The 26330-nt window shown below is 38.7% G+C and overlaps 2 protein-coding genes across 2 annotated transcripts in view; both read right to left on the bottom strand.

The window, feature by feature from the left end:
- Grip (Glutamate receptor interacting protein) overlaps positions 1–8064 on the bottom strand; it is a 36491-nt gene extending 28427 nt beyond the window's left edge. Inside the window, exon 1 of the mRNA XM_019040332.2 lies at positions 6543–8064. Within this exon, the coding sequence (XP_018895877.2) occupies positions 6543–6660 (118 nt within the window). The 5' untranslated portion in view covers positions 6661–8064. The remainder of the gene's footprint in view (positions 1–6542) is intronic.
- An 11034-nt stretch (positions 8065–19098) lies between these two features.
- Positions 19099–25581, bottom strand: LOC109029774 (uncharacterized). Its single transcript, XM_019040399.2, has 3 exons — positions 25293–25581; positions 23971–24100; positions 19099–19453 (listed from the first exon to the last, which is right to left on the bottom strand). The coding sequence occupies exons 1-3, from the start codon at positions 25412–25414 to the stop codon at positions 19373–19375; spliced, it is 333 nt and encodes a 110-aa protein (XP_018895944.2). The 5' UTR covers positions 25415–25581; the 3' UTR covers positions 19099–19372.
- Between the last annotated feature and the right edge of the window lie 749 nt (positions 25582–26330).

Here is a 26330-nt window from a genome sequence, read left to right as displayed (position 1 = left end):
GGGTAGTAGGATCGGGGGAAGGATAGGTTGAGTGTCTTGTTTGCGTCTTATCACCGTTTTTTTAGGGTATATATTTTGCGTGTGAGTTTTATTTTTGGATATTGCATATGATAAATTTAAAGAAATGTAATTAATTTTTTGATTCTTATTTAGATGAGTGTACTGGGTAAGTACAAAAATCTCTTAAGATACGGAAGGGTAGTTCGATGAGGGATTTGGAGTGGGCTAGTTAGTGAGTTAGTCATGATTTCGTAGTAGTAGTTAGAGTTAAAAGTTAGTATTTATATTCAGTTTCAAGAGTATTGTGTTTATGGGATTTGTGTTGTTTTTTATGTAAGGGGGGTGTGTGGGTGAATGTTTTCGTGGGTGCGATCTGTCTGGGTTAGAGGTTTATGCAGAGTACGATGGTCATAATGGTATATTTGGTGGATTGATAGGATTTTATTGGATAAAGTGTCTGTGTTCGGTCGAGTGATAGAGACTGACTGGGGGGGTATAAGTCTCAGGTTTTCAATAATACTTTATTTACGGTTTCTTCATTAGTTGTATTAGTGGATATTGTTCTATTATATATGTTTTACACGTATTTCTGGAATAAAGGTGGTTGGGGTAAAATGTGTTAGGGGTCATATCGTTGTGTTATGTTTTTGATTTGATTAAAGTTGTGTAATTTTAGTCTTGGATTTATGTCATAGTGTTGTATTGTATCATAGTGTGGTTGAAAAGTAGATAGGGGGGTGACCTGTTAATTTGGTTTTTTTTTGTTAAATCTGTTGTATGTTGGTAGAATATATTTGTGTAGGGTAAATATAGTCTTGTGTTATTGAGAGTGAGCTTTGTAATTATGTCTGGGTGTGTGGAATCGGTTAGATATGGATTTGTTGTTGTGTTAGTCGGTTATTTAATTATTAATGTGGGGGAAGGGGCGTGTATATACGTTCGGATCGTGTTATGTGCACGGTGAATTTGAGTCCCCGGGGATTTTATAATTATATAAGTTTATTGGAGGGTCAGGTGTTAGCCAAAGAGAATTTATGGTTATAATAGGTGGAGGTGTGAATATTTTTTTTGTGGTATTGTGAGGGGAATTTGAGGGTTGTATTTAAGTTAGTATGGTAGAGCAGATGTCAGTTTAAAAACTATTTCGAAATATCTAAGAGAGAGCAGTTTAATTTCAGCTTGATGTATTTATTAAAGAGGGTTTGTGTGGGAGGGTATTTGTTGTTTGTTTTGTTTTCAATGGGTTAGAAGGTAACGAGCATTAGGGTCGGGGGTGTTTGGTGGTGGTGGGTGTAGTAATGGATTATTTTTGGGAGAGTTTGGGCGGGTCGGTATTGGTTGTATTGAAAAAATTTGTTTGAATTTTTTTACGTGGTTTTGTAGGACGATAGTCGCATTAATGATTCGGATATATATTTTTTATTTTTTTTTCTTTGTTTTTTTTTTATTTATTGTTGTTGTTTTTGGAGAGTTGTATGGACATTATATGTGTGTATTAGGTTCCTGCGGGTGGGTATTATAGCGATAAGGGGGTATTGAGAATGGTACGGTGTTATGGGTAGTACCTTGTCGGGAAGGGATTAATGTATAATTAAGGTGACCGTAGATTGCATGGGGTTTTTATTTTTTTTAAGGTGTAAGATACGTTGTAATATGGCAATGAGTTGGGGGAATTTGGGAATGGGGGCATTGAAAGTGTTAGCTATTTGGAAAGTGGATTTCTTAAAATATCGTTAACGCATGGGAATGGTCATTAGGAATTGGTGGGTGGAGTGATGATAGGTTTCTAGAGTATTTTTTTGTTTTCTTTTGGTGGATTCTTATATCGAAGGACGGTTTAGAGGTAGTAATTGATTTGGTGTGTGTGGAAGTGTATTTTTGTCAGTTAGTGGTTTGTTTGTGTTGTCAGATGTTAATTGGGATGTGTAAGAGTGAATTATCAGTAGGTGTTGAATAAAAGTTATATTAGGGCATGTCGGGGATTATAAATAGTTGTGTATTTAATATGGTGAAGTGGAGTGTGGATGGTGGTTGGGTCCAGTTGATAGAGGTATAGGGAAATGAATTCAGATTTAAATGAGGAGTGGGAGGGATGTATCATTTAAAAAATCTATTAAGGTCAAGGAGGGTATAGGGGGGTGAAGGGTGGTAGGGGTAGGTTTCAAGGATTGGGCGGGTAGGATTTGGTTTGAAAGTAAATAGTAAGATTGTTTGTATAGGGGAGTTTAGGTATGCTATTGTGTCTGTTTTTTTATTTTGTTTTTTTTTGTAGTTTTTTTTGGTGTAGTCGGGCGTTTTGTTGTACGGAGGCTGTGGCGTTGTAAGATGGGTTCACGTGAGGGAGAGAGGGGTAGGTGTGGGGGGGGGAGGTGTGTGACGTCGGGTGAAGGTTAGGAGGATATTGAGAGAATTTATTGTGTAACTATGCAGCGTGGCTCTGGATTTTAAGAGGAGAATGGATACTAGTGTTCGTGCGAATAGTGTATCGATTTATAGGGTGGGGTTGCTAGGGTTTGTGGGCGGTTAGTATGGTAATTTGTAGTATATAGAGTGGAGTGATTATTTTGGCTTATTTGGTTTATATGGTAATGCTAGAGTAGATGTAATATTTGTATGTGTATATGGGTAGATATTTAGTAATTTTAGGTTATGGTGGGTGGTGATTTATTTTATTTTGGCATTTGTCTGATACGTTTTGTAGTAAGCCGTTGGTAAATAGTAGTTATTAATTTCGTAGAGTTAGTTTTTTTATGGTGGTATTTATATAAATATATTAAGAGGTATTATGAGCTAGGCGCATTTGAATGGTACTTTAGTATTAGATTTTTTTATTTGAGGTAAGATTGGTAGGGAGTATAGTAATAAAGTGTGGAGATGGCTAGGTGATAGGTGGGTCCTCTGTAATTTGTGGGGGTTAGCTAATATGGTATGGAGTTATAGTAAGATTTGGTGGTACAGTTTGGATTGAGGTTAGGTTGTATGAGGTGATTGGATCGATTGGATGTGTCGTGTTGAGGTATTTTAGGTGGTGTATTGGGAGACGTGGATTAAGTATAGAGGTGGGATTGAATAGTGAGTATGTTTTGTTTTTTTCTGTGTAATTGAAGTCGAGGTTAGGAGGGTCCTATGAGTTGTTGGTGCGTTGGGTGGGGTGATATGTTATTTATTTAATGGTTAACATTAGCAATTAAGGGGAATGTTCGGTAGGTATTTTACAACGATACCTGATTTGTTGTATTGGTAGTGTGTTCCAGTAATGGTTTATTTACAGGGTATGTATTAAGTATGTGTGTGTTGATATTATGGGTGACATGGGTTATTAGGCGTTAGTGGTTGAGTTGATGTAATTTTGCTAATTTCGGGTGCATATAGTAGGATTTTGTGATCGTAGGTTATTTTATGGTTTTTTTTTTCTTTGTTTGTTTTTGTGTGGATAGGTACGTTATTATATGTGGATGGGTGTTGTTTGGATAGTGGTATGGTGGGAGGATTGATATTATTCTTTAGGGGAGGATTAGATGTTTAGTCTAGGAGTGTGGGTTTGGCGTTAATGGGCGTTCTGAGATTTAGTTAGTTGGATTATTAATGAAATTAACAGAGTGTTATAGAGTAGTATTGGTTACGTTTGATTTTGTTTTGTATGTGGGTGGGTATGTTTTGATTTTCTTGTTATGCTTTTACGTATACTTTCGGCTTTTAGATGAAGGCGTGGTGTTCGGGGTTCGCGCCAGTCAGACAGGTTAGCTTCGGAGTTTACTTCGGATTGTTTAGTCGTGGCATAGTGTTTGTGGGGTTAGGTATATTTAGTATTCTTTTAGACAGATGTGGAATTTGAATTGGTTGTTAATGGGGAATGGAGTTGTTGATGGGTGGGCGTTGTAGCGGAAATATATTAGTTATAGATTGTTATAAATATTATTATTGTAGGGTGTTGTAGTTTATTATTTATTGTGATTTTTAATATTTGATTTTTGCATAGTCGCGTGGATATGAGGGGAAGAGTGTAGGATTGTAAACGTGGGAGATGTCAGTGCTAGCCGGCCTGGTATGGGGTTATTCTTGAATACGGTAATGTGTGGTAGTAGTAGTTTGTTTGGTTTTATTTTTGTGGTAGTTATGCGTAATGAACATAGTCTGAATTCTGATAATTTTATGTCTTTTGTGTATAGTTTTTTTTTTTGTTTTGTTGTGTTTTTTTTTTTGTTCGGTTTAGGCAAGTTTGAGACGCTGATGTGGTGGAAAGATATGTTGGTATTGCTTGGAAATTTGTTTATTATTAAATGTCCGATTTAGTTTTAGTGGGAGTAACTTTTTTGGAAGGGTGGAGAGGCTTGGGTTTGACTAATTGATTTTGGATTTGGAAGTAGTTAGCAAGGGATAGGAATGTTCTTATTAATTTAGTTTGCTGTGATGTTTGTGGATTTCGGATTATGTAGTATCAAGAGGGAGTGAATTTAGTAGTTTATATTGAGTGAGTGGTTAAGAGGGTTTCATTGTCGTATTTGTATGAATCTATAAATTTAAGATATATTGTTTGTGGTGGAATTATGGTGTAGTATTTTAGTGGGTATGGTCAGTTTTTTTAGTTAGAATTAGTTCATGCGGGTCTGTGGCGTAAATTATTTGTTTGCTGATTTAGGCTGGGAGGTGATTAGGTGGTTTGGTGTATTGTTGGGTGTTATTGTGTGAGGTTTTGAGGGTATCATATTGTACAGTTTACATTTAGTTGTTATTGATAATTTAAGTTTTTGAGCGGAGATTTTGGTTGGCGAATTTATGGGATGAGGTGGTGGTGAGTATGGTTAAAGGGCGATATGGTTGTTTTTGTTATTAGATTGTAGTGTAATGTGTTTTGTTGGATTGGGTTAGTAAGGGAATTAAGATTGGGGAAATTTGCTGTTTCTCTGTGTTTATTTGTGTTTTTGTTCTTTTTTTAATTCGTTTGTTGTGTCAATTGATGGTAGGAGTGGTATATTATGCGGAATTGGACGGGTATATTTATTATTTATGTTATATTTTTGATTATTTGGTGCTATTTTATATGTTGATTTTGATGTTTATCTCTGTGGTATGCGGGGTACTGCTTTTAGTTAGTAGTTCTCGGGGTGCAGCTTGGATCCTGAGCTGGGGTGTATGGATTAAAGAGGGTTTGATTAGGTTTGTGGGGGTGAGTGGGGATTGTGTTTGTTCATTGTAATTTTCGTTGGTATTTATTGTATTTGTTTTGGGTAATGTATTAGGGATTAGTAGATATCTACCAGCTGGTGGTGGTAGTAGTTGACTCTTGTGTCTTAGGGGTTATGATCATTAATTTAGTGAGTGGGAATTTGGTTTTTTTTTTTGTTAGTTTAAAGTAGGGTTTACGTTGTGGATGTGCTGGGTGTAAGATTAATACTCTTTTAGATATTTCGGTGGTTGGAGAGTGAGTTTTGATGTTGATCATGAATTGTTGGGTTATGTTGCGGAAGTATTTATTTGGGAATGGGTTGGGATTGAGTTGTCTTGCTGGGTTTTGTTGTTATTCATGCGGTGCTGTTCGTTGATATGTTTGAATTTCTATTTGTTTGATGGGTAGTTTTTTAGTTATGGTTATAGTGTGAGCATAATGAGAAATGCTTGTGTTTATATTATTTGTACTAAGTCTGGGATAGTAGTATTTTTATTTTGTAGATTCGTGAGAGTATAGAGTGATATATGGAGTACGCGAGGAGACGGTAGTAGAGTTAGGGTGGGTTGTAAGGAGAGCTGCTTGTTGTATTAGATTCATTAGTAGGATTACTGTATGATTAATATGGTGGTACTATGAGGGTGTTTATTGGTGGGGGTAGTTTTTTTAAAAATTTCGCTGGGAAAATAGGCCCCGGAATGGTGTTGCACTTTCGGGCTATGTTTTCCGACCATACCGGCCGTTCCGGGGTAGGAGGCAGAGAGTTCCGGGTGTAGCACTTTTCGCTCCGGTCACTGAACCCGGAGCAGTCGAAGCTATGGTTGCAGCACCCGGAAGTTTCTGCCTCGGACCTCGAAACGGACGGTACGTCTACAAAGCTAGCTAGTATATTTTCTTTTAGTGTGCGATAAAATGAAAAGTCGTGGGCTTTAATGATGCTTTTAAAAACTGTGCTTCCCTATGAAAGTTGAAGAAGGTTGAATTAAACAAGTTATTTTTGTAGCCATCTCTTTCTTCTCGAGAACACCTGCTCAGTGAGCTTCGGTAGGCGTTTTCAATCGAAGTATACCTATAATTGGACATATTTCTATCAAACGGGACTATGTGCATTAAGACATGAGCCCTGAGACCCATAAGAATCCATGCATAACAGGACTCACGTTATAATGCACATAGTTCCGTTTGACAGAAATTCGTCCAATTGGGCGTTTTTAATCGATATCAGCCGCAATGCATTTCACGCTGCGTAATTTTCTTTCATATTTAATTTTCTTCTTTTTTTCTTATTTATACAGAGAAATCAACTACTTAATACCTTCAAACCTTTTGTGAATTTGCCTATGTTTTTAAGATTAACGATAGGGGTGGTACTTACATTTGCAAGAGCGTTTATCGATAGGATTTAGTGGTTGGTTTTGCTCCAAGAACCAATTTAAATCTTCATTGGAACGTGTGCAATTCTTCTCAAGGCCTGCACCTTTGCTATTTCGCATGGTTTCGGCGGATCAGTCCTTTAAGTCCGCCAGAAAGGAATAAGTAAAGCTGTGTCATTAATAAAATGACAACCGCCTTCAAGAGATGAACACTGAAATGTCCACGCTCGTAAGTCTAAACAAATTGTTAAAAAAAATTACGTTGCCTTTTGATCCAGCGTCGATTTATTACACGAACATATTTTAGAAATGTTAATCATTTTCATGAAATGATAGGGGGTTTTTTTCCTTTGTTTCCATTTGATCAAATACGGTTAGTTCAGATATTATTACAGACGGCGTTGAAAGTCAATTGGATTACTCCATCCTTAACAAACTTGAAACCTGCGAATTTTTACACTACTTGGAATAGGTACTCGTCCCCAGAAATCATTCACCTCCTGAGTATTTTCATAGACGCGATGTGTAAGGCACTGAGTCTGATGAGGTCAGACTAGACGACTCAAGTTAAAAACCGGTCAAAAGGAGGCATCGTGTTAAACCTCGAGATTCTTTCCTCTTAAGTAGAGCGGTCTTTTTTACAATAAGTGTAGGGAGCTCAAAATCTAAAATTTAAGTACAGCTAAAGCAGAAACGCGATGTATGAGAAAACGTCGATCTTTTCCATTTCGGCGCAAAAAAGGGGGGGGGGGGCACTCACACCGAAATTTGTCCCTGACTCTAGTAGAAAACTGGTTATTACGAAGAGACATCGAACCTGAACCTTTTCTGCTGACCACGATTTAAATAGGATACCGGCAAACGAGGAGGTAACAAATCTTAAGGTTTTCCCGGTAAACCGTCCGTATCGACACTGAGGATATTTAGCCTGGACTCTACTCTGGCGAAGAGCCGGTTTACGGAATTAGAAGTACCTTTTTTCTGGTTGGAAAGCTTTTGTCACTGAAGTTTGTGGCACTTGTGTAAGATCGAACCATAACGCGAGTGGAATTCAAACAAAGCCCCGGTTTGATACGTAAAAGGTTGGTCTCGGCGCGAAGTAGTGGCACTTAGCGTGGCACTGAGTATGGCACTTAGCATGGAGTCGGATTTTCTCCTCAAAACCGACACAAGGATGAACCCTGCTACCGACTGCAGCTTTTTTTCGTCACCTTTGTTCCAACGCAAAATCCGCAACACTCACACTTTTAAGTCCGATATCCGGCCGCACGCGACGCAAATGCGAAAGCTACTTTGAGGCGCTCAGGTTCCTCACTCAAGAGGACATTCCGCGTATGGCACTTAGTGCGGCACTTCAACTGGCGTGGCACTCGGACACCCCTGTTTTGAAGTCGGATCCCGGCGTTTGAAGTGCAGCGCGACCGTGACGCAAAACGCGGCGCTCCGCGGCGGCTGTCTGGCGGGACTGCGCGCGGCGCGGCGCTGGCGGGCCCTCTCTCGCTCGCCCGTGCCCCGTGCGAGGCACCACTAATACACTTGGGGGCCCCGCTCTGGCACCCCGCCAAAAGTGAATCACCATCACCTACTCTGCCGTGCTACGGAAAAACGCCGTATGAGCCTTCAGACGTTGCCGAGTTCCCTCCGATGGAAACCGGATTTCCTGGGAAAATTGCGGATATTATTTTCCAAAATTTTCTGACAATTTTTTACGCACTTTTATCCATAGGCGGTTCTAGACCTTCATGCTTAGGGGTGCCTAGAGGTGGAAAATTCTCCGACATTTCTCAGGGGAGGCCTAAGTTTCGGCCCTCAAGTGTTATCTCTTTCCTACCCTCCTTTCTCTTTTTCTCTCCTTTCTTTCTACTTAAATACCTATAAATTCAATGTGGAAAATTTTTAGCAAAAATTTCCATCAAAACTACAATCTTACCATAAAAAACAGTAGAATCTTTGTAAAACACGGCTATCAATATTCATTCTGTTTAAAACATTTTCAATTAATTGCTGGGATTTTTTCTCCATGTGAGCGAATACAGAATCTTTAAAAGCAGTAATTTCACGGTTCCGATAATCGTACTTAATTTTTGCTTGGGGGTGCCCGGCACCCACTGGCACCCCCGTAGAACCGCCTATGCAGTTTTATCTAAAATATCTGAAAATTTCAAAGAAAAACAAACATAACTTTCCTCAAGAATTCTTGTTTTATCCCGGGAAATTTGGCAACTCTCGAAGTTGATACGGGGTTCTTCCTTAGCGCGGCAGTGCTCTCCCGTCATCTAAAACGCCGTATGAGCCTTCGAATATTGCCGCGTTTTCTTTTCTAGCACGCACAGTTTTTGAGAAGTTTGAGAATGCATTTCTCGTAAATTTTAGGAGAATTCCATTCGCAATTCAACCTGTAATTTTTAAAAATTTCATAGAGGAAAGTTCGCACCTTTCCTCAAAAATAGATACATGATTGTGGTAAATTTGGCAATATTTGAATTCTTGTACGGCTTTTCTCCATAGTACGGTAGTGACTTTCTCGTGCTCAGAAAGAACACCCTGTGCGCATTGAAATATTGCCACAACTCGGCCCCTTGTAAATTGTGTACCTCCGAGGAAACGTTATAAATATTTTTCCACAGAATTCACTCATACTAGATCAAATTGAATGCAAAAGCTTGTAAAAAATCCGAATGAAAAATTTTAGTGGTTATCGTGGAAAATCTGGTTTTATCGGAAGAAATTTGACAACTTTCGGATGTTCATGCGGTTCTTTGCCGTACCACGGCAGCGGTGCGGTGAGAATCGCGTATAGGGATATGGTTCTCGTTGCAGTTGCGTGGTTTTGTTTTTATGCCTTTCCCTCCGTCGTCTATGAATACACCTTTTTATTCCTCCTGCATGACGCCGGCCGGCAGCACACCGCCGCACATTAGATCGAGTCGATTAGAGAGGTCGGACATGAAGTTTTTGACTAAAACAGAAAATTTTGATGGTTTTTTCGTCACATTTCAAATTTTTAAGATTGCTTCTACAGGAGAATTTCACAAGAAAACCAATGGAACCACTTTTAGAACCTCAGAGTTTTATATGAACGGAGTTAAAAGCGTTTAAAGTTTCCAAATTTTGTCCGACCTCTCCTATTGACTCGATCCACTGTGCGTCGCATCCGAAGTGTGCCGCGAAGGGTATGTCTCTAGGGCTCACCGCAGAAAAGTTTGAGTCTAAAATCGCGCATCTCGATCGCGACGTTGCAGATTTCCCGGTAAATTTTATTGTTTTGGAGGATAACTTACGTAAGTGAATTACCTCTGGGAATTTCTACTGTTTTTTTTTCGTTCTGCGCAAAGCGCCATCATTTCAGCCAAATTTAAGGGGTGGGGGTGGAGAGGGCAAAAGTTTTTTGGGGAAATTTATGAAAGGGGAGGCAAACCATAGTGAAATTTGGGTCCGGACATTAACTAGAATAGCATCGAAATCCCCAAGAAAAAAAAAATGCATATCATAGGAGAGCTGGAGATATAACGTCTCTCCTCTGATTGGAGGGCGTATCTCTATTACCGCATGAGCCCATTGGCGGATCCAGCAAACAGGCAACATTGTTCTTCTCCATTTAAACCTATGGAAATGTATCGATTCTTGAGGGGGCCAGGTGCTCCGACAAGAATCGATTATTTAACATAGGTTTAAATGGGGGGAAGCCGATGTTGCCAAATTGCCGGATCCGCCTCTGCATGAGCCCCGGGAGGCCCTGGTGAAAATTGGCGATAGGAGCTGCGTTTCAAAATACCATAGGAGTTCTTATAGCCGACTAAAGAAGGCTATTGAAAAGCATATAGCTGGCTGTAAAAAGCGGAGAAAATCATATCGCCGGGCTATACGAAGCTATAAAAAAGTATACAGTCGGGCTATAGTTCCTATTGCCGGGATTTACACTTAATCGCCATTGGCTATGAAAGGCTAAAAGAAATTGTGTAGAAATTCGTGTGCTTTGGAAATCATTAAGTTTGATACGGAACTACCTTAATATTTACAGAACACACATTATATTTTCCTTTAAAACAATTTTTTTTTTCATCAATTAAAATGAGAATTATCCATACAGAGTGTGCAAACACTTCATTTCATGAGTTGAAAAACGTTGACTCCGCAAGATTAAATATTAGAGCCTAACACAAAGCGGAGCGGCGACGCACTGGCGCCTACAAACCTAACAGGGATACTTCACGCATTGCGCAATGCGTGAAGTATCCCTGTTAGGTTTGTAGGCGCCAGTGCGTCGCCGCTCCGTTCCGCTTTAATATTTAATCTCGCGGAGTCACCGTTTTTCAACTCATGATTTTGAAATGTTTGCACACTCTGTATGGATAATTCTCATTTTAATTGATGAAAAAAAATATGTTTTAAAGGAAAATATAATGTGATGTTTTGTAAATATCAAGGTAGTTCCGTATCAAACTTAATGATTTCCAAAGCACACGAATTTCTACACAATTTCTTATAGCCTTTTATGGCCAATGGCGATAAAGTGTAAAGCCCGGCGATAGGAACTATAGCCCGACTGTATACTTTTTTATAGCTTCGTATAGCCCGGCTATACGATTTGCTCCGCTTTCTACAGCCAACTTTATGATTTCCAATAGCCTTCTTTAGTCGACTATACTCCTATGGTATTTTGAAACGCAGCTCCTATCGCCAATTTTTATCAGGGAAGCTAACGCTTTTTTTGAGGGGTTAAAAACCTTTATTGGTTTGTAAGGCATTTTATTCTCTACGTGATTTTTATAATGACGTTTATAGGGTAAATTTTGGGGGGTTCCACTGACAAGTACATGCTTAGACACTATGTTTGTGTCATTTATGTACTCTAATGTAGATAAAGTAAAAATAAATAAAACAAGTTCGTTCGATAGAGATTCCATAATCGACCCGAGAGGATCATCTCAGGCTGTTACTCTCGCTTCTTCCCAAGTGACGCCCGTCACGCGACAATTTTAACTCCGACATCCTTCAACCCCCTCGACCCTCCCTCGCGCGTCTCCTCCCCCGTATGCTTCGGCAACCAATTAGTTAATTCCTGGCGAGCAGTTTGTTTTCTTTGTTCCTCGAACGGCAACAGTCACCGAGGACGCCACGTCGTTGCCACGTGTCTCCACGTCGACGGTCGAGGATGCGGTTCACACAAATTGAAAGCTGCGAACTCGAAGAACAAAAATTCAGTTCGGAGGAAATACATTTTTAGAGCCGTGAGCATATTTTATTTTTATTAGATTTTTTTCTATAATTTATAGAAAAAGTTCAATTACGTATAGGTACAGTGAAAGACAAATTACGGTTAGTGGGCAACCACGAAAAAGCAAGCGACGTTTCCATCGGTCCTGTACCACTCCCATATAAGAACCAACGCAAAGAAAATACAACTACGACGAAAGCAGGGAGCTTCGATTACCCGAGAAACCCTCCTATGACGAAGAAAAGTTTTCAGGTTTTAGTATCAAAATTGATGAAAAAAAAAGAAAGAGAGAAAAAAAAAACCCCGAGTAGCTTAGGTAGGTAGTTTAGGACATGGTGAATTTGCGTGCAATTTTGCATAGAGAAAAAAAAGGAGGTGTTTGCATTTCGGGCATCTTGGAATTTTTTGATGATTTGATGACGTAGGTCGGTACAGCGACGTTAAGCGTGAAGGGGACGTCGCTATACCGACCTACGTCATCAAATCATCAAAAAATTCCAAGATGCCCGAAATGCAAACACCTCCTTTTTTTTCTCTATGGCAATTTTGTTTTATTGCTTCGACTGAGAGTGCTTGAGGAGCTGATTTTACATTATTTTAATTTTTTTTAATTCCTTTTTTTTGTGGGAAATAGTATATAAATATAGATTTTCAAGTGAGAAAATGCACAACCTATTAACGTCATCTGGCATGCAGCATTTCCTATTTAAACACATGCATTTCAGCATATATTAGATCATTTTGTCATATCTCCTCCAATAATTGTTCAATTTTTGATTAAACCTATCCTCGTGTGCTCACACGCAATCATTAGTTTTCACTTAAACACAAAGTTTATCAAATTTCAGACACCTGCTAATTTTCCATTATATCGACATATTTGGAGCGAAAAAAACTGATTAGACGAACTTATGAAATAGATGTACTTTGTCCCGGAGCCGACGGTATGAGGACGAATTGAAGACTAAGGACGATAGAGTGTACAGTGTACAGTTACTGGATTTTACCCTGCTCCCGGAGCAAAATACAAATAAAGCCACTGAATAATGAGTGGCAACTCCCGACGTAGCTAGGTGCGACGGCGGGGAGACACTTATTTTTGAATTTTGACCGCATGTCGTATTTTTCTATTTTGGACGGTCGTTTCCGCTCTGAACTGGCGACATGGAGATGCCAGATGAGAGCCTCACCCTGCCCTCCGAAGGAAGTAACAGCCCCTCTACGCATCGCGAATTGCGTCATCCGCGAGACTTGTCGTTTTCGTCCTCTTCTGCCTTTCTTGTTTTGTTTCTAGTTTTTTCAATAAAATGATGCTAAAAATGTTGGTTGAAAATACTGTAGGTACCTACCACAAGATGAACTTACACCGGAAGTGACCATAAACACCGAAAAAAAATGCCATGTTTCAAAAAATGTCAAAAATTTACCCTAAAACGGTTTGCAGGGTATGAATCTATGGTACATTTTGCGTTCTCAGCGCTCCAAAAATTTAAACTATGAATTCTAAACTTTGCTCCACGTGGCTCACCATGACGTGGATTTTTAATGATTTAGAGGGAGTAAGTATTGTCAATACTTTACAATGCTTTAATTAGCTCATCAAGTCTTCAAGATTGAAAAGATCATCTGAATTCAAAGGCCAAATTTGACCTTTTTGTAAAAAATCATAAATAATTCTGAACTTACCGAGATAATGTTGCAGCAAAGTTATGGAACATTGGCTCATTTTGCGGGAAAATCGTATGACCTTGGAACTGTCGTATTTGGGGGTCCGAACTCCCCTTTCAAATGATTTTGAAGTGAATTCTGTGATTTTTACATGCTCACAATTTGGTAAATTTTCCCCTTTCCTCTTCTTTACAATAATTTGAGCCGAAGTAATGATTTTTTTTAAAAAAGGTCAAATTTCACATTTGACATTTCATAAGTCGGTCAAAAATCAAGATATTGATCTGCGGTTTGCGCCTGCAAAATTATTATTTTTCAATGATCTTTCCACTGATGTTGTTACCATTTGAAGAAAAAAGTTGGGAAGCCCCCGCCCCCCTTGGCTCCCTTACCTAAAGAAGATGGTCCCCTTTGAGATAGAAACATTCCTAAACGTTTCGTTTCTCTATCTCTAACCGTTCAAAAGTTACCCGGAGGGAGGGGGGCAGGGCCGGATTCACTTATTACTTGCCGCCCATGGGCCGCCTATATTTTGCCGCCCCCTTCTCATTCGTTTTAAAACTTGATAAAAACCATCAAATGAACATGCCAGCGGGGGAGGGAGGGGTGCATAAGACGCATTTGCTTGTGTTGAACACATTTTTTGGGAAAGCCCTGTCGACACTACAAGCAAAAGTTCGCGAATCTTTGCGCGAAAGTTGAGTTCCGTGAATCTATCTATGTGTGGACAAGGCCTTCCACTCATAAGAAATTAACGAAAAAATTATGAAAGAACAAACATAATTTGGAACTTCCGCCGCTGCGCCGCGCAGACCGCATCGTAATGGACGCAATGCGTGAAGTATTCACGCATTCTTGTAGGCGCTATGCGTTTCACGCTGACCGCACTGTTTGGCGCAATGCGTGAAGTATTCGTGCATTCTTGTAGGCGCTATCCGTTTCACGCTGACCGCAATGACCGCTCTGTGTTTGATGCAATGCGTGAATTATTCGTGGAGTCTTGTAGGCGCTAATATGTTGCATGCCGATCGCCGCGCCGAGAGCTTCTCCTTTTCATCTCAAGTCCTCGTTATCATTTCTCTCTTAAGTCGCGCCGTTCTAGGCCAAATTGCGTGTTTGGTTTCTCTCGTAACTCGACTTATTGAGGGTACTGTCTCTTGTATCACTAAGAGACGAAAAAATTAGAAATTACGATACTTTCAGGAAATGAGAGATTTTGTAGCCTTTTCTCGTTTGTAATTTTGTTTTTATAAATCCGATTTTTTTTATACCTACACATTAAAAAATTGCAAATTTTTGCCGCCCCTTGGATTTACCGCCATGGGCAGCGGCCCATGTGGCCACCCCCTTTATCCGGCCCTGGGGGGGGGGGGGGGGTTACAGAATTTTGGGACACCCTGTATAACGAAGTAAAAAAAATATTTATTAAAGGGGAAGGGAGGGGGAGGGGGAGGAGAAAATATCGATAATTACAGCCTTTATACAGCATGAATTACGTCTCATATACTCGGCAGTGTTTCTCACGTATAACTTTTGAAGTACACCACAGCAAACAAGACAAACGGAAACAAACATTATGAGGAAATTAGGCAAAGGAAGGGACGCGCGTTGATGACGGAATTGACGGCGCAGAAATACAACTATTCGTGCTTGATGAATGTGCGTGTTGCACGTGCAAAATTGAAGGAGCGCGATGGCGTGAGGCGAGGGCGAGGCGCGAACTTGCAACGTTCCGCGCTCTGTGCTGGCAAAGATGGTGTCTCTTGAGATTCGGGAGAAAAGTTAAAAAACGAGGCCCGAATTGTTAGGTACCTTCAGCTGTGTTGGACAGGGACAGATTTACGTTTTTGGCGCCCTGTGCAGAAATTTTCGAGGCGCCCCCCTCGCAGCCCCTGCGATTTTAGTTAAAATCGTTCCTTAAATTACTGTAATTTTTTTAGAGAATCTGTGCGTATGTTTTAAAATATATTGATTGATTGATTGACACTTACTTTCTTTTTCGTCCGATGAATAGAATGGTGAATAGAATATGAATAGGAATATACATATCGAATTCATCGGGCGAAAAAGAAAGTAAGTGTCAATCACGTAGTTCCCGATTAAGAAACAAAGGATTAGTATATTGATTGAATTTAAAGCAGTAACTGTGGTTTGCAACGTTGCGATCGAGGTAAATAGGCTCCTTTTCGCGTGGAACCATCGATATTTGAGTTCGTTTACGGCAGGCGTGACATACAACTATTTGACCACGGGTGTACGCATGTTGCGGCTCTGTCGGATTGAAGGCGCTTCAAACCGCGAAGATGTCTGCCGACTCTCGCAGGCGGGAAGAACGCTAAAATCGCTGCGACACTTAGACGACGCGTCATTATTTACGACTCTCTTCTAATTTTCACCATAAAAAAAAAAGAAAAAGAAAATAACTATCCTAATAGCTACGATTTAGAATCAGGGACCTTGGTTTTTTCGGTAAAAAGAAAAAAAGGAAAATAGGACTAAATATGACATCGCGACGAAATTTCCTGTGATTTCAATTAAAATCGTTCGTAAAATTATTTTAAATTTTTCAGAGTATGTTTCCGTTTCTTTTTAAATATATTGATTGAATTTGAAGCATTAACTTTGGTTTACAACGTTGCAATCGAGGTAATAAGTTCCTATACCAGTGGAATGAACCATTGATATTTGAGTTCGTTTACGGCAGGCGTGACATACAACTATTTGACCACGGGTGTACGCATGTTGCAGCTCCGTCGGATTAAAGGCGCTTCAAACCGCGAAGATGTCTTGACCGCCCTGCCGACCCTCGCGAGAGGGACGAACGCTAAAATCGCTGCGACACTTAGACGACGCGTCATTATTTATGACTCTCTTCTAATTTTCACCGAAAAAAAAAATAGATGAATAACTATCCTAAAAGCTACGATTTAGAATCAGGGACCTTGGTTTTTTCGGTAAAAAGAAAAAAAGGAAAATAGGACTAAATATGACATCGCGACGAAATTTCCTGTGTTTTCAATTAAAACCGTTCTATAAAGTACTGTAAATTTTTCAGAGAATCTGTGCGTATCTTTTGAAAAATATAAGTACATTGAATTTGAAGCATTCACTGTGGATGTCAACGTTGCAATCGAGGTAAATAAGTTCCTGTACGCGTGGAATGAACCATCGATATTTGAGTTCGTTTACGGCAGGCGTGACATACAACTATTTGACCACGGATGTACGCATATTGCAGCTCCGTCGGATTGAAGGCGCGTCAAACTGCGAAGATGTCTGCCGACTCTCGCGGGCGGGACGAACGCTAAAATCGCTGCGACACTTAGACGACGCGTCATTATTTACGACTCTCTTCTAATTTTCACCATAAAAAAAAAGAAAAAAAAAATAACTATCCTAATAGCTAAGATTTAGAATCAGGGACCTTGGTTTTTTCGGTAAAAAGAAAAAAAGGAAAATAGGACTAAATATGACATCGCGACGAAATTTCCTGTGATTTCAATTAAAATCGTTCGTAAAATTATTTTAAATTTTTCAGAGAATGTTTCCGTTTCTTTTTAAATATATTGATTGAATTTGAAGCATTAACTTTGGTTTGCAACGTTGCAATCGAGGTAAATAAGTTCCTATACGCGTGGAATGAACAATCGATATTTGAGTTCGTTGACGGCAGGCGTGACATACAACTATTTGACCACGGGTGTACGCATGTTGCAGCTCCGTCGGATTGAAGGCGCTTCAAACCGCGAAGATGTCTTGACCGCCCTGCCGACCCTCGCGAGAGGGACGAACGCTAAAATCGCTGCGACACTTAGACGACGCGTCATTATTTATGACTCTCTTGGTTGGAACTAGGTTTGTCTCCCTCTCTCTTTGATTTGGCACCTGCTAATTCTGTGATTTCTTCTATTTGATGTAGGCCTATATCTAAAAGCTCGTATGTACCGGTCTCATACAACCCGCAGAGGACGTTTTTTTTTAGCAAGCCTTGGGTCAGATTGGCCCGCGGCTTGGGCATCTGAGTATCAAAAAAGTCATATGCGTCGGCAGTTTGGAGTAAATCGTTCCTGAGACTAGAAACAGCGCGAAATTTTGACGGCGATTTTTTCGAATTTCTTGTTTTTAATTGTCCTCGAACTTTGAATTGAAGTCAAAAGGTCAATTTCTGGTTGCCAGGGAGGCACATAGTGCCTACCTAATATTTGTATAGGTTCTTTGAATAGGTACTCAATTTTCTTACGATGGTTACTATACTATGCTAGACTCACCATCAATTCATATTTATTACTTGCTGCACCTAAATCTGACGCCTTTTCAAGGTGCATTGCGATTTCATTCATTCCTTCAAAATGATAATGATGATTTTTAAAGCTTGATTTTACACGAAAACTAGGAAATGTATACCTATTTATAACATGATTTCACAAAAACTGTCAATGAGAAATTCTTGAAATTGTGCTGGTTGGTAAATATATTTTAGGACCTATCAAAAAAATAAATAAATAAACAGAAGCCGTTTTTACGGCGCGCAGTATTTTTAAGATTCTCACTCACAATAATTGAGAAATATGGATTTTGAAAGTTATAATTTTGGTTTACAGCAATATGCAAGCAAGATTGCACAATCTTATCAGAAAGCAATACGGCACCGATTTGAGGATTTGAATGGAGATCCTGCATGCTTAATGGATTTTCGATTTAAGTACTATTTATTTATTTTTATTCAAAATTTTGCAAGAGATGTAATGGTGATGTTTTTCAATGAAAAAAACTCTCAGACTAAAAGAAACTCTTAAAGTTGACGCCACGATGGGCAGGATTTCCTGTGCTATAGTATGAGTTCACCTTCGTACCTAGTCCAACTTTCTCTGTACAGATGGGGAGCAAATAGAAAAGCAGAGTTGCCGTGGTTCTAGTCTGGAGGTCCCAAATTAAGTGGCAACTTTGTTTATGTATCCCCATCTGTGCATGCTGAGCTTGACTGTAAAGAGGTGGACTCTCAACACTACTGGGGGACCCTCTACATAACAGCCTCAACATCGTTGAGAGCTTTTTCTGAGCCCCAGAGTTTGTTTCAAAGAAAACCAGTGGCACCATCAAGTTTTTGTGCTCAATTTTACAAAAGAAATAGTACTCTACAAAATTAAATCACAAATTCCTGACACATGAGAGAGCTACATTAACCTTTTTCAGGTTTTCTTTGCAGGTACAAGAGAATATAATAGAAAATTGAGGCTCTCTAATATCTAGATAAGGAACCTTTTTTTTTAAATCTCAAAAATATTATCATTCAGACTGCAATAAATTTCCTATACTCACGCCTACTTCACAGCCTTTTTTACCATTGTTTAATTTTCAATCTTGCTATGGTATACAGATGTTTTTACTTACTTATTGAAAAAAAGACAATGCCAATTAATACACTATGCTGTAATAATAAAACATGACTGCTTGTCAGAACATTTTTTTTTTGAATGGCTCTTAATGAAAAGATTATTTGGCACCATGATTTTTTACAATCTTTTGAGTTGTGAAAAAATCATTGCTTTGACATCCCTTGCTAAACAAAACCCTTTAAAAATGTCTTGAAATATTAACTGAGAAATAGTTCTTACTAAGTCAATGACATTTGTTTAAAATGGAAAAGGAAAATTATTAGAAAATGTAAATGATTTAAATAACAAAACGTAACATTTAATTTATTAATAAAAGTCCTGTCGAAACATTATGAACTTCTAAAAAGAAAGAAAAAAAAAATTAAATGAACAATTTAAACCATATACTCAGGATTGATAATAAATGAAAATATCTACACGACAGATTGATCTTCAAGATGTTAACTAAAATTATTTTCATTTTCAAAACTAAGGACTCAAATTTAGTTGGGCAATTTCCCAGAGTGTAACACTAGAAAACCTGTTCATATTTTAAATAGTGATGGATGACTTATTCCTCGTAGTCATCAGGAGGGATTCCTAGTTCTTCATCACTCCAAGTAGACGGTTCTATGTAGACCCACTCACCAGGCTGTAACATGGATATCCAAATCAATAAATGAAACTATTCAGTGGATGAATACAAATACTTACTTTTAGTATTCATTTATCTTTCAAGAATCTAGGTCTTTAAGAATTTAATATTTTACAACAACTATATCTATAGTTGACAACTATCTAGTTGAAATCAGGATTCACTTTTGTCATTCCTTCAGCAATGGAAGATCTGTGTAAACTGGATGCTCTTATATGTGTAACTTCTTATGAGAAATAAAGACATTAATCCTTCAGTGGGAGCACTCCTGGGAGTTGTCTGAATGGGCGTGCCGCGGCAATATGGCGGTGCGTCTTTCCATTTTATCATCAGCCACTCAACATAATTTAGAGTTAGAGCTTGCTTCATTTTTTACACTCTTAGTTACAATCTGAGTTTATTCAATCCAAAAGAATCTGTACAACAGAGACTGGCAAAAACGAAAAAATTGGCCTCCGGCCAATTTATGCGCGGCGCTTCGCGCCGCGTACCGGCGCTACGCGCCGGCATTTGGGGGGCTTCGCCCCCCCATCCGCTTAGCGGATTGGTGCGGAGACCGCACGGGACTTTCTCGCTCGAGCCGGCGCTTCGCGCCGGCATAGACACTTTTACTGGAATATTTAGAAAAATACTGCCAATTTTACAAAATCCTAAAGTTTGATCGGAATTTTGATCACAGGATAATAGTTATGAAATTTTTATTCAAACCACTGAACTTTATTGTAAATGTCTTCGCGATATGTGATGAATTCATATATTCGGACTCGACTTGTTGATTTTATGAGGCATCTTCAATTAAATATGTAATTGATTAACAAAGTCTCCTGTCAAAGATGGCGATCCGTAAAAATCTTAGCTTTTCTACGATTCATTAGGATCCATTAGATTCATTGACATCATACTTCAGATACGATTTTATATTATAATCTCTCCTTAAGCACGGTCAAAAGCCATCAAATATCTACTTGAATGGGTAGAATGACTATTCGATGTTCAAATAGTCTTAAAACTAAACGGTTTTCGCTTAGCATCTCCCAAATTTTAAATTTGGCGGGCGAATCTACCTGCTGGAAGGTTCACCACTTGCCCGCCAGGAGCGCCATCTCCTTACCGCGTATTCCCGTAATTCAAAGCGAAAACAATAGAGAGCGCTGCGCGCGATCTCCTTGCTGCTGTCGACAAACGTCAACAAACAGGTTATAACAATTATAACCTCCTTTATTAACAAGCATTAAATCAGTCATATTTGTGCCGAATTATTATATTATATTTGTGCTTAGTACCTCGTAAAAAGGAACCGCAAAAGATGGAATCTGCCGGGATTCTAAATTCATTAACAACAAACATATTAGTTTTTAATAAAGATCTAAGTGTCAGTTCATGGCGTTAGCTTGATGATTCAATGTACCTTTGTAATGTGAGTATGTACCTAATTAGTTGTCTAATTTTGCTTTGTGTATACCTACGGAGTAATTTTGGAAATAGTATATGATGCATTATATAATGCATTTGAATTCCTAGGTTTCACCCGACTCAAAGCGTTTGCTGCTATTATCTAGAAGCGTTCCGACTCATTTATCAGAGAATTGAGCGTCTCCTATCGGCCCCTCTGCAATTATGAGATTAGTCCAAGAATCCTTTAGGAACTTAAATTAATGACTCAGATGGTGCTTTTGAGCCAACTTTCAAAGAATTAAAGGCATTTTTTTCAAAATCTACAGTCCATGAGCTCTCCGTGTGACCGAAGTGCTCTCCTCGCTATATGACGCGCAACCCTTCAATTTTTAGTTTAGTCCAAAGACCTCATGGGAACTTACATTATTGAGCCAGGTGGTGCTCTTATGCCAACTTTCGAAGAAATGAAAGGCATTTTGTTTCAAATTTACAGTCTTTGAAAATGAGTTGTTTGTGGAATGTCGCGGAGCAAAGTGCCCTACTTTTGGGCCTCGTAATCCCTTGAATTTTGAGTTTAGTCCAAAGATCTTTTAGGATCTTAAATTAATGACCCAGGTGATGTGCTTGATGCCCAATTTTAAAGAATTAAAGGCATTTTTTAAAATTTACAGTCCCTCAAAATGAGCTTTCCGTGTGATTTTGCTAAAAATGGACAATTGAGCGTAGCCCCCCCAAATTTTAGCGTACCTCAAAATCGTTGGACGTGCATAAGGAGACCATAGATATGGTGTCCTGTGCCAATTTTGAATGAAATCGAACAGATAGATTCTGAGATATCGCTGTACACAGATTTGGGGGACGCCACACGGACGGACACACATTTTTTCAAGTATGGTTATTTTTACTCCTGGGACCTTCAAACGTCTAGAAATGATGAAATTTCAACTTTTTTTTTTTTTTTTTTCTTGGAGGATGACAATACTTCCTCTCTACCCTATGGGAGCGAGAAAGTAAAAATTAACTGCTAGTCAAAGATAAAAGAAAATTTAACCGAGACGAATTTTACACAAAATATTTTTCTTCAAGCAGTTTCCTCAAAAAAATACTGGGATATGTTTAAAATTGTACAACTGCTTTGTTGAAGGGACGGCAGAGAGAATGGCGAGAAGAGAATAAGAGAAAACTGGAGGAGGGAGAGTCGCCGAGCTATACTGTCTTCGTACATCGGTTCAAGTTCTGACGCACATTTTGCACAAACAGCAGTGGTCAGGCTATGAGCTTAGCAGATATACGTAATACATCCTTTGAAGACAATTTTGGTTCTGTTAATTTTGCAAGCGCCACATGAGCGAGCTGTTTTCAATGTATGAACAACAAAACAGCCTAGTGATTCATTGGCAAGAAAACATGGTAAAAAGCACCAAAAAGCGGCCACTTCACAGATAAAAAAGATTTCATTTATGATCATGTTGAAAATGAGCAAGAAATCAAGGAAGATGGAGTCAGCAACGCTGCAAAAATTGTAACACTAGTGGGCGCAGTATGGTAACTTGGCTGCAGATCTTGACCGGTTTGTTTTCCGACCTTGTCTTCTGACAACCCTGAGTTAAGTTTCATTTCTAGTGGAAATTTACAGTGAAGTGAGAAGTTCATAATGGTATTATGATTTCAAATGGTGTTGGGCGATGACCTTTCATCCAAAATTAAGTAAGTTATTGATGTATATTGATATTGATTGGCTTTCACCCCTATCCAAAGTAACATCACAATTATTAAATAGATAATAAGTTGAATATTCAAATACACACGCTCTGATGGACCAGTAGACAAGGTACGAATTTACTCATCCTAATACATGTTTCTCAACCATAGTTTCATGTAGAAAACGATTCATGCAACAAAAATTACTGAAATCAATTCATAACAAAGATATTAACATTTTTAATTCACATTGGAAATGGGAAATTTGAATTCCCCGCTTATGATAGAGACAATACTCCAATTACTCCATGTGAGTCTAATTGGGCACCACAACAATTTTGGCAGGCTCCTTAATTGAGCAGAGCTTTCTTCCACCCAGTGCTGTTAAAACCCTGGCGCTAAGCCTAAGCGCTGAGTCAAAGCGCTAAGATTGAGGTTGTCATATGTATTTCCTGAGAGACACAGAGACTATTCCCAAAATGTTTGGTGCACAATTTGATTCAAATGGGGTTTGGTTTTGGCATGAGGGGTAAATTAGATTTTGTGCATCAAAAAACGTTAAATATCTCAGTTAGGAGTTGATTTCAGCAATTTTTGTTGCCCATATCACAAACTGAGTGAAATTTTTAGGAGGAAACATGTATCCAAATGCTTACTTAAATTCGTGCCTTGTCTACTGGTCCATTGTATGTGACCATTATTGCTTCGTCAGCGGCTATAATAAGGTAAAAACAAGACACCAAGTTGTTAGACACCCTTACAAAATATCGATGATAAAATTACCAGAAAATGTATCTCGATTTGACGTTGCAGACTTCTTTGATTCCTAATTTTTTTTTATCCTTTAAAAAAAATAAAACAGGAGCGGAGATTTTTAAATACCGCAACAAAGATATGTGGTGTAGGAGTTTCACCATTGATATGCAACACAGCTTGTATTTTTGAGCAAGTCAGTATAAATCTCAAAAAAAAAAAAAAATAAAAAAATAAAAACTGAACTCCTAATCAATCAAATTATGATCAATTACAAATTCTTGGCTTTGTTTTCTCCGCGAAATGGTGTGAACCCAGCATCATTGCTCTACCTTGTTAAAATTTAATGTAAATATTGATTTATCATGACCATTTATAGCACAAGTCATGCAACAAAAATTGGACAGATAGATCTGGTCTGCAGTCTACATGTCAAAGAAAATCTCTGGTATCATTTATCCATTCCTGGGGGGAAATAAGACATTATTTGTGACCAAATCTGTGAAAGAGGGCCTTATCATTTGGGAGAAAATTGCCCTCAGATTTTTGCAAATGCATGCAGGAAAAAAGTCTCTTTTCACAGATCAGGTCACATCTTAGTGATGGAGGAGAAAGGGGGTAAAATGTAAGATCACTTAATTATGATTCCAGTTGAGTATACTTACAAAAATTTCTTCAAATTCATACCACATATGATATAACATCCACCACCAAAAGAGACCTCCCCCAAAGTTAGCTAAAAAAATTTGACTTCTCTCTTGTACTTTAGGATCATATTGATTACGATACATCCAACTGAAACATTAAATCCATCAATTAACACAGAAGTTTAGATAGAGAGGGGAAAAAATTTCACTTGAATGAATGAAATGAGTGCACAATATAAAAAATACAAATACATAATACAGTTATTGAAGAGGAACTAGAGTTTTATCTGGAAATATATAAGTAACAAATAAAAGAATTGAAAGTCCATTCACTTTCTATTTAATAATTAAAATAAAATATCACTTTGACAGTAGATCCTCCTAAATGGGAAAAAGCAGGTGACGTCTCACTTAAATTTGTAAATAAAAAATCTGTTGTTCAAGATAATTATCTGCCTTCAAGGTGATTAGTCAAAGTTTCTGGCGTGGTCAAACTGGTGAGCGATACATCGCATCCATTAAGTAAGACATCTTGGCAGATTTGGAAGTTTTGGCCAAAAAAAGAACCCCTATAGCCCCTGCTTATAATTTAAAGAATCATAGTTCTTTAGACTCATCGTCCTATTTATGGCTAAAAATTCTAAATCTGCCAAGATGATTTATAAATCGAAACGATATATCCCACACTAGTTTAACCATGCCACAACCAAGACAAATCACCTTGAAGCAGGTGTTATAAAGGGTGCAGAAAATTCTCCGCCTCACATTTTAGAAGGCAGCCTTTGCATATTTTGAGATTGTTTTCGCATTGCTATCCCCATGAGACTTGTGCACTTCAGACTTCACTGTTTCCTTTGCACAAAATAGTGCATCGCACAATATTCTTCGCGTCAGAGAACGTGTTGCAGTTTCTTTCGCAAAGCGCTGTGCTCTTAACGGGTTTGTTTAATATTTAACCAAACAGATGCCTTCAAAGTTGCTCTGCGATCAGCCGGTCAAGCACTTCTTCAACCCCTCAGGAAGCATTTACCGGTTAACATTCTCTTCAAGTAATGATTAAGACACATCTGATGAACAAAGAGGTTAATAAGAATGGCTAATTCAATAGATATATGTATGATATATGCTAGGTGGCGATAAATTTCATGCACGGAAGCTCTTCCAGTTCCACCATGGTTCCACCCATAGCAATGAAAGGTCATTGTATTGCAAGGGATAGAGAACGCCTAAAATGGGGCCAAAAATTACTTTCCATTGTACTGCAAGATATAAATTTGGCAATGAAATCCAGTTTATGAGGGAGGAGAAAAGAAAAAAACGTAAAATATTCAATGACTTACACTTCGTCGCCGAACTTGAGCTTGTTCGTTGTTGAGAAATTTCTTCTTGGTAAAACATTGTTGATGGGGACTGGAGGACGGCACTTGGCAAGTCTCTGAAGTAAAAACCTCGCCAGAGCCATGGCCGATCAAAAATCAGACAGATCTGGTGATTAATTACCTGGAATCATACAGTCAAAAAGGTAGTTGTGGACTAGTGGAAGGCAAAACAATAAAATAATAAAATTGTTTCAATTTGGTTAGGCTTAGGTTAGGATATGATCTATCACAGACTAGCTGGAGAGAGAGAGAACCAAACGATTGTATGGTGCCGGACTACGCTGCAACCAAAGCTACACGGCTGAGTTGGGTCTGACTAAAAGCTTTGCCCACTACCCACTACTAACAACTAACAATACAAAACATACACAGAAAGCTTATTTATCTCTGATTTTTCTAGAATGATTATTTTCAGGGGCTTTTTTTGGGGGAGGGGAGGGTTGAGGAATTGATAATTGATGTCACTAAAGGAGGATACTAATCAAGAACGGACAAGCTGACAAAGCTGCTGAGCTTTCTAGAGCGGTTGGTTCATTAGAGTGACAACCTATTTTTCCAATTATTCCTCTATTCGAACGAAAGGAATCTTAACCGCAAATTCTGAACCAGACGCTTTGATTGGTCTAGCGCGGTTCATTCCATTTATTCCGAGTTGAACCAAAACAAGCGGGAATTTCAAATAATTCCGGATATCCTGTCTACCAAATCGTTTCCGTTTCCGGTAAACAGTGTTGTCAGTTTTACGAGCATTTGATAAGTAAAACTGACAACACTGTCTACCGGAAACGGAAACGATTTGGTAGACAGGATATCCGGAATTATTTGAAATTCCCGCTTGTTTTGGTTCAACTCGGAATAAATGGAATGAACCGCTCTAGACCAATCAAAGCGTCTGGTTCAGATTTTGCGGTTAAGATTCCTTTTGTTCGAATAGAGGAATAATTGGAAAAATGGGTTGTCAGTTCATCTTTCATGTCGTCGATCATGCGATCAAGACCA

The sequence above is a fragment of the Bemisia tabaci genome, chromosome 3 (genome assembly GCF_918797505.1).
Source record: "Bemisia tabaci chromosome 3, PGI_BMITA_v3".
NCBI lineage: Eukaryota > Metazoa > Arthropoda > Insecta > Hemiptera > Aleyrodidae > Bemisia > Bemisia tabaci.
Note: the sequence above shows the minus strand (reverse complement) of the source record. Positions and strands in the feature narration are given on the sequence as shown.

What these genes read in the sequence shown, in the direction of transcription:
- LOC109029774 (XM_019040399.2), bottom strand. Translation starts at nt 25,414, where the DNA reads ATGGCTCTGGCGAGGTTTTTACTTCAGAGACTTGCCAAGTGCCGTCCT. An exon ending in CTCAAGTTCGGCGACGAAGT is followed by an intron (nt 24,101 to 25,292) that starts GTAAGTCATTGA and finishes TTAATGTTTCAG; the next exon opens with TTGGATGTATCGTAATCAAT. An exon ending in ATGAATTTGAAGAAATTTTT is followed by an intron (nt 19,454 to 23,970) that starts GTAAGTATACTC and finishes TCCATGTTACAG; the next exon opens with CCTGGTGAGTGGGTCTACAT.